We start from the raw sequence: 8,446 nt of genomic DNA, 5'->3' as shown, positions 1-8,446 counted from the left end.
GATGTCTTCGGAGTTGAAGTCGAGCATGTCGGTTAATTCATCGACAGTGGCTACGAAGTGGGTGGTGGGTGGGCTTTGAATTTCTTTGTCGTCTGTATCCCAACCGTCTTGACCATAATCCGGCCAGGGCTCTCCTGATAAAGAGAGAAACTTTAGCGAATTCAGGATGTCACCAAAGGGCGAGTGCTGAAAGATGTCCGCAGCAGTGAACTCCATTATTGGCGCCCAATCGGATTCGATTGGCAGGGGCGTGGAATGTTCGAAGTCCGGAGAGGAGTCCGGCACCTTGGAGTCGCGAGCTTCGCAAAGGACAGGGTTGGTGTTCGGCTCAATCGTTGCAGGGATAGCAGCCCCCGAGGCGGTGTCCAGCCACCCATCCTCGATCGGCGCAGTCGGCTCTGAGCTAAGGGTCGGAGCGGACACTTGTGTGGCCTCCAGGGCACTGTCCGGCAGCAGAGCTAGATCATGCCCATCGTGATAGTGCGGCGCGCTTGGCTGTGGCTCGAACCCATCTAAGATCAAGTTTCCGTGGACGTCAGTCGTATAATTCAAACTTCCAAATCTGACCTGATGGCCAGGGGCGTAGCTTTCAATCTGCTCTAGATGGCCAAGCGAATTGGCCCGCAGTGCAAAGCCGCCGAATATGAAGATCTGTCCGGGGAGAAAAGTCTCACCCTGGACCGCATCGTTGTTGATGATCGGAGGAGCCATCGGGCCTAAAGATGATGACAGAGAGGAACTCTCAATGAAAGCACCAATGTCGGTGTCAAAACCGGCGGATCTCGGGTAGGGGGTCCCGAACTGTGCGTCTAGGCGGATGGTAACAGGAGACAAGGGACACGATGTTTTTACCCAGGTTCGGGCCCTCTCGATGGAGGTAAAACCCTACTCCTGCTTGATTGATATTGATGATATGGGTAGTACAAGAGTGGATCTACCACGAGATCAAAGAGGCTAAACCCTAGAAGCTAGCCTATGGTATGATTGTTGTTCGTCCTACGGACTAAAACCCTCCGGTTTATATAGGCACCGAAGAGGGTTAGGGTTACACAGAGTCGGTTACAATGGTAGGAGATCTACATATCCGTATCACCAAGCTTGCCTTCCATGCCAAGGAAAGTCCCATCCGGACACGGGACGAAGTCTTCAGTCTTGTATCTTCATAGTCGAGGAGTCCGGCCGAAGATGATATTTCGGCCATTCGGACACCCCCTAGTCTGGGACTCCCTCACCCCCCTTGGCGCGCCCTCCTCCTGGCCGTCCGCCTCCCCCGAGCTCCTTTATATACAGGGGCGGGGGGGGGGCACCCCAAGACACACAAGTTGATCATTGATCTTTAGCCGTGTGCGGTGCCCCCCTCCACCATAATCCACCTTGGTCATATCGTAGCGGAGCTTAGGCGAAGCCCTGCGTCAGTAGCTTCATCAACACCGTCATCACGCTGTCGTGCTGACGGAACTCTCCCTCGAAGCTCTACTGGATTGTGAGTTCGTGGGACGTCACCGAGCTGAACGTGTGCAGATCGCGGAGGTGCCGTACGTTCGGTACTTGGATCGGTCGATCGTAAAGATGTACAACTACATCAACCGCGTTGTCATAACGCTTCCGCTTACGGTCTACGAGGGTACGTGGACGACACTCTCCCCTCTCGTTGCTATGCATCACCATGATCTTGCGTGTGCGTTGGAATTTTTTTGAAATTACTACGTTCCCCAACAAGATCAAGATTGCTTTATTCCAGATGGGGCCAACAAAGGCGCCAGGTCCAGATGGTTTTCCACCATTATTTACCAAACCCACTGGGACTTTCTTGAGGAGGAAATTTGTCACGCTGTGAGAAGCTTTCTTGGAGGTAATCCTATCCCTGATGGTTTTTGTGATTCTGTGATCGTGCTTATTCCTAAGGTGGCTAGGCCGAAGCAACTAAAAAATTTCAGACCCATCAGTCTTTGTAATGTGTTGTACAAGATTGCTTCCAAGGTTATTGCTAATCATTTGAAGTTGTTGCTGCCAATTGTCATTTCTGATTTTCAAAGTGCATTTGTTCCTGGGCGTTTGATTACTGATAATACCCTTATTGCATATGAGTGCCTGCACACTATTCGTCGACAACGGGCTAAGCAACCTTTCTTTGCCATGAAAATTGACATGATGAAGGCATATGATCGTGTAGAATGGGACTATCTTCATGGCTGCCTCTCCAAACTTGGTTTTGACCCAATATGAATTTCTTCTGTTATGAGATGTGTTACAAATGTTCGCTATGCTGTCAGGGTCAATGGAGAGCTTACAGAACCAGTTGTGCCCTCTAAAGGCATCCGGCAGGGTGACCCAATCAGCCCTTATTTGTCCCTTTATGTACTGAAGGATTGTCAATCCTGTTACTTCATAAGGAGAATCGTGGTGAGCTACATGGTATTAAGAATGGCCATCTTGGTCCTCCTATCTCACATCTCCTTTTTGCCGATGACAGCATCTTCTTTGCACGGAGTGATACATGTAGTGTGGTGGCATTGGAGTCCACTTTGAATCTTTATTGTCAAGGTTCTGGCCAAGCAGTCAATAAGGAAAAATCTGCATTGTTTTTTGGAAGGAATTGTCCAGAACAAGTCAAAAAAAGAGTTAAAAATTTGTTGGGGATTTTAAATGAAGCTTTTAAGGATTCATATCTTGGTATGCCAACTGAGGTTGAAAATTCACCAACTAACACTTTCAAGTTTCTTCTGGATCGAGCATGGGCTAGCATCTTTGGGTGGTCAGAACGTCCAACATCTAGAGCCAGAAAAGAAGCTTTGCTAAAGTCAATCATACAGGCTATCCCTACATATATTATGAGCTGCTTCCAATTGCCCATTGATGCTTGTGAGAAATTTCGTCAGGTTATTACCGACGAGTGGTGGGTCCGTGAAGACGAGAGACGAAAGATGCACTGGCGTTCTTGGGAGTGGCTGACTACTCCTAAAGCACTCGGTGGCATGGCACTTTTTAATTTGGCTATGCTCGCCAAGAAGGATGGCGGTTACTAACGGATCCAGAGTCTCTTGTGCTCGTGTCTTGAAGGGACGATATTTTCCTACTTCAGATTTCTGGAATGCTTTGGCACCAAGGTTAGCGTCTGCTACTTGGCGTGCAATTTTGGCGGGTCGGGATCTGCTTCAGAAGGGTGTTAGGTGGGGCATTGGCAATGGTGAAAATGTGTGTATACTCTCGGATCATTGGATCCCCTCGACTCCACCACAACGCCTTCATCCTCTATTGCCTATACCTGCAAATGCCAAGGTAAAATGCTTGATTAATGAGGAAACTGGTTCATGGAATGTGGATTCGCTCAATGCTTTCTTCCGTGATGATATTGCTGCAGAGATACTACACATTCCTATTAGCAGGTAAGGTGGAATAGATTTTGCTTGTTGGCCTTTCACAAAATCTGGGCAATATACTGTGCGCTCAGTGTAAAACATGGCAAGGTTGGCTCGATTTTTTGAAACTCACAGCAAGAATGGGTTTGACCAAATCTCCAATGTAGTTGAGGAGAAGTGTTGGAAAGCAATCTGGTCTGTCAAAGTTCCCAATAAGATGAAGGTCGTTCTTTGGCGATTTGCTCATGATTGTCTTCCATCAGGGGCTGAGTTGCAGCGGCGTCATATTCCTGATTCTGCGAGTTGCTGCTTCTGCGGTCGTCTTGAGAGTGTTGAACATGCTACACTTTTGTGTCCTCGTGTTCGGGCGGACTGGGACGCGATCAAAGTGTGGTCTGGCATCCAACTCTGTCGGTCCTCCTTTAGAAACACAAACAATGGCTCTTTGATTTCTTCTCAAGATCTTCAGACAAAGATGCCACGATTATGGCTGTGTCTTTGTGGCATATATGGGAAGCTCGTAATGAGGCGCGTCACTCGCCTAATATTTCTCAGCCTCGTCATATGGTGGAGAAAATTGTGCATACACCGATTTTATCACGCAACACCTTTACACCTCTGAATCTGTCATCAGGCGTGAGTCCTTTTCTTCCAACACAATGTGGACTCCGCTGCCGTCAGGTTTTATTGTTATCAGTTCGGATGCTGCCGTATTTCCAGATATCAACATGTCTGGTGCTGGTGCGGTGGCCCTAAACCATGAGGGAATTTGTGTTGCCGCATTTACAGAGCCTCTTCAAGGTGCATTAGAACCTGAACTTGCGGAAGCTATGGCTCTTCGAAGGTCTGTGCAACTAGCATGTGATGAACACTTCTCCAATGTGATTTTTGCTAGAGATTGCCAGTCTCTTGTGAACATGATTAATGCTACCACCTTTGACCGTTCCATCATTGGTACTGTGGTAAATGATATCAAGGTTGCTTCGAGGATCTTTGACTCTGTGGAGTTCAAGTATGTTCGTCGGCAAGTTAATGTAGCTGCTCATATTTTAGCTAAGTCTTATAAGTATTTACCTAGTCTTGTTGTTTTTCATTCTGCTCCGGAATGTATCCGGGAGACTCTTTTTTAACTTTGTTCTAAGTAATTAATAAAGCCGACATTTCTCTCTCTCAAAAAAAAACCCTGCTGCAGCGCCAGAACCAAGTTCTCGGAGTTGTACGCCGCCGACCCAGAATACGTACGTACAGTACAGGGAGAGACCAGGAAATACGGTGGCTGCCTGTTTTTCTTTGATGGAAAAAGGGAATTAACGAGACCGTTGGATGTATAACTCGCGGGTGGGGAGCACCGCACTAGGAAGGAAGGAGCCCCATCCAACCCCTAATCCCCCTCCCTCCCACCACAAACCCCGCCCCGCCACCATGGCCGACGACCCCGCCTCCGCCGCGCCCTCCTCCGCCGACCAAGACGAGGAGGGCACCGATAGCGACGCCTCCAACGACTCCCACCCACCCGCTGCCCAGGAGGCCCCGCCTCCACCCTTCCCCGACACCTCGGCCCCCGCCTTCCCCGAACCGGCCGGTCCAGTTCCGCCGCAGGGGGCGAGTGCCGCGGCGGCGGCGGAGGACTCGCGGCGGCTGTTCCAGCGGCTGTGGACGGACGAGGAGGAGCTGCTCATCCTGCGCGGGTTCCTCGACTTCACGTCGCGCCGGGGCACCGCCTTCGCCTCCCACCAGTACGACACGGGGCCCTTCTACGAGGAGATCCGCCGGAAGCTCTCCTTCGACTTCTCCAAGAACCAGCTCATCGAGAAGCTGCGCCGCCTCAAGAAGAAGTACCGCGTCTGCGCCACCCGCATGGCCGCGCAGGGCGCCGCCTTCGCCTTCAAGAGCGCGCACGAGGGCGCCATCTACGACGTCGCGCGCCACATCTGGCGCCCGGCCTTCAAGCGCGACGGCGCCGGGGGCGACGCCTCGGACGAGGACGACATCAACCCCGCAGAAGCAGCGGCAGTCGCAGCAGCTGCTGCCGCCACCGCCGCCGCGGCTGCCGCCACGGAGATACCTGCTGCTGTCGAGGAGGGTGGTGGCGGAGGCGCGTCTGCGCACACCCCTCGGGGCAGGGGCTCGCGGCGTGGTGGAAGGAAGAGGATGGCGCAGGAGATTGAGGCGCCCACATTCCCTGCAACGCCTGCTCCGATGTTGACCGATGCGGCTCAGGAGCAAGCTATTGTGGCGTTCGAGAGTTCCGTGCCGGTGATTGCACAGCCACCCTCAGTGCCGGCAGCGCCATTGCCTCCTTATCCGCTGACAGCCAATGGCCCCACTGAAGCTGATGTCCGGAGCATCCTGTCACCGCTGCTGAAGGAGCTCATCAGCTCGGTTGCTGTTCCAGGGCAGACCGGACTAGGATTGGGCTTGGGCATGGGATTCGGGGGTGCTGATATTCTTGGCGTTGGTCTTGGGGTGGCCGGACTGAGCCCTCGGGTGCCCGGTGATGAGAAGTGGAGGCAGCAGCAGATTCTTGAGCTGGAGGTCTACCTCAAGAGGCTCGAGCTTGTCCGGGAGCAGGTCATGACGGTGCTACAAGAACTCAGGTCATCAGAAAGCTGATTACCTCATATTGTGCTGTAAAATTCTCCGATTCGGAGGTAACATTTTTCTCTAAAGAGTAGTGAGTATTTGTTTACTGTCAATGCGGCATTGGAAAAGGCATACACACAGTGTTGGTGGTGTTCTTCTCATTATAGGCTTGGCCACTTGGGTCGCTTAGTTGCATGTACTGGTTGTCATCATAAGGTTAGAGATGAACTTTGATCTGTAGATGGGATGATGATCAAAGTTTGTGATCACTTGTAGCTCACTTTATGCTCTGATGCGATATAAGAAATGCAGTGAATGGTTTTGAATCTGGAGATTTATGGCCTGCAAGTCGTAATTCTACATTTGTAATGACCAAAGAACGAGAAGAGAGATGAAATTGAAAACAGTAATAGTAATACATGTGCTGCCTGGAACACGCCGAATCGATGATCCTTCAAACTCGTGTGATTTCGTTTTACCAATGCATCCATCTTCTGTGATAGTTCTCCTGTTATCCAGTTTGAGTCAATTCCGTTTGGATTAAGCCGTTGACAGACTGCACACTGCACACTGCCTTATTTCAGCTCATTTTAAATAAGTTCCTTTTGATTGCCCTTTCGCATAGGCGGAATGAACTTTGAACCACCAATATAAATTCACAAGGTAGCCATCAATATCTACAAATAGAAATGCTGGCCGACATGGGCTTTTATTATAGTACTTATACACTACTACTGTACTTAGTATAGACAGACTGAAGCATCAAACCGGAAGTAAGCCGTCGTGTCACAGAGGAAAAGGAATCATCACTGTACGAAAAGAGAACTCCAACGACACGGCCATACACACTCCAGCAGAGTCTTACTCCTCTTGCAGGCTTACTGGATGCCGCATTCTCCTCCGCCTCCGCGTGACCGCTCCTCGTAGCAGGCGTATCCCAGTGGCGGCAGCGGCGGGGCACGCACGCCGTAGCCATAGCCGTAGCCGTTGCTGTAGTAGTGGCAGCTGGGCAGGCCGCAGGGGCTGGAGTAGCAGCCCGGGGTGCAGCGGTACCCGTAGCCGCACGACGGCGTCCCGTTGTCGCAGTCGTCGTAGCACGGCTCCTTGCAATCCTTCTCGCACTTCTCTTGGCACGCCTTGTCGTACTTGTCCTTCCAGGCCTTCTCGCAGGCCTCCTGACAGGGGCTCTTCTTCTCCTTGGGTTTGTCGTCGTCCACGCTGATGATAGTCGCGGCGAAGCACGACTTCCTGAGCTTGTGCACGACACACACCGGGTCGACGGTGCCGACCACCGTCAGCGTGCACTTGTCCTGGTCAATGTCCATGGACTTGATCCCTGAAAATTACATATATTTGGTAAAGAAGAAGATAGTATGGGTTGGAACTTGGAACTTGAAGGTAGATAGGTACCCTCTAGCTTGGCAACAATTGACATGATCTTGCTCTTGCACTTGTCGCCGATGAGATCAGCTCTGATCACCATCTTCTGCAGGTCATTCAAGTGTGAAAACACGAGCATTCAGTACAAGTGTACACCTTTAGACATGTAAGCAAAACGGAAGAACATGGTCACTAATTACCTTGGACATTGTGATTTGTGAGCTAGCCGTGAACTTGGGGTGGGCGCGGACTCTTGCCTGCGCAGAGAAAGGCGCTTCCTGAAGTTGAAGTTGTGATGCAGAGCATGTCTGCTTCCAAGCCGTTTATATAAGGTGGCAGTCAACTCTGCAACAGCCATGTTGGCTGGACTGGGGCTTGGTCATACTCCTGCGTAGGAGCACAGTCCTACTACTACTTGCGTTTAAGCTAATAATACAAGTATAACGAACTCCTTTCTTATTGCAAGATGTTGCAATTTGCAGTTAATCCGCGGTTCCTAGAACGCATTGCCCTTTGTTTCTTTGTGGTACATCCGTACGTTGCAAGTGTCAAGGTCACTGGTTTAGCAACTCCCAACACGTTTGCGTTTCAATTATCAGAAAGATGGACAGGCATTCCGTGTATGTAGCCGGAGAAATCAAGGGACGATGCTGCAACTTGTGTGCAGTGGCAACGACGAGAATCAATCAAATCAACTCATATGCCACTGCACCATTGGCTACGACTTGGTCATGCTAATCGTTGTACTTCTACTGGTTGAAAGATTGTTTTCTTAATATGGTTGTTGCACCATAGTTCCCGGTTCGAGTTTTGGTCCTTGTTACTCTGCACCAAACGTTGGATAAGTTCATAACTGTGTAACTAGCAAGAAAAACTCACTTCTACTGAATAGCGAAACCAAATGCATATCAGTATCATCTTTTAACTAAGATTCAGCTTAACAAATTTAATACACACTCTTCAAATTTAAACTATCGTCTGGAATGTGGTAGGGCAACTCCAATGCTGACCCTCAAACCGTCTGCATATGTCTGGACCGCGTGGTCCGGACATGTCTTGCCATCCAACGTGGTTATGTATCGGTCTGCCGGGCGGTCCGGACACACTTTTTCCCGCAAATAAGA

At 50.4% G+C, this 8,446-nt stretch overlaps 2 protein-coding genes across 2 annotated transcripts; one reads left to right on the top strand and one right to left on the bottom strand.

Moving 5' to 3' along the window:
• Nucleotides 1-4,747: 4,747 nt before the first annotated feature.
• Nucleotides 4,748-6,274, top strand: LOC119275685 (probable transcription factor At3g04930). Its single transcript, XM_037556577.1, has one exon. It carries the CDS (start codon nucleotides 4,782-4,784, stop codon nucleotides 5,970-5,972), a length of 1,191 nt encoding a protein of 396 aa, XP_037412474.1. The 5' UTR covers nucleotides 4,748-4,781; the 3' UTR covers nucleotides 5,973-6,274.
• A 361-nt stretch (nucleotides 6,275-6,635) lies between these two features.
• Nucleotides 6,636-7,893, bottom strand: LOC119281190 (heavy metal-associated isoprenylated plant protein 43-like). The gene is made up of 3 exons (XM_037561786.1): nucleotides 7,523-7,893; nucleotides 7,353-7,428; nucleotides 6,636-7,278 (listed from the first exon to the last, which is right to left on the bottom strand). Exons 1-3 carry the CDS (start codon nucleotides 7,529-7,531, stop codon nucleotides 6,821-6,823), a joined length of 543 nt encoding a protein of 180 aa, XP_037417683.1. The 5' UTR covers nucleotides 7,532-7,893; the 3' UTR covers nucleotides 6,636-6,820.
• Nucleotides 7,894-8,446: the final 553 nt, after the last annotated feature.

The sequence above is a fragment of the Triticum dicoccoides genome, chromosome 3B (assembly GCF_002162155.2).
Source record: "Triticum dicoccoides isolate Atlit2015 ecotype Zavitan chromosome 3B, WEW_v2.0, whole genome shotgun sequence".
Taxonomy (NCBI): Eukaryota; Viridiplantae; Streptophyta; class Magnoliopsida; order Poales; family Poaceae; genus Triticum; species Triticum dicoccoides.
This window is presented reverse-complemented; position numbering and strand designations above follow the sequence as displayed.

What these genes read in the sequence shown, in the direction of transcription:
- LOC119281190 (XM_037561786.1), bottom strand. An exon ending in AATTGTTGCCAAGCTAGAGG is followed by an intron (nt 7,279 to 7,352) that starts GTACCTATCTAC and finishes TGTAATTTTCAG; the next exon opens with GGATCAAGTCCATGGACATT.
- LOC119275685 (XM_037556577.1), top strand. Translation starts at nt 4,782, where the DNA reads ATGGCCGACGACCCCGCCTCCGCCGCGCCCTCCTCCGCCGACCAAGAC.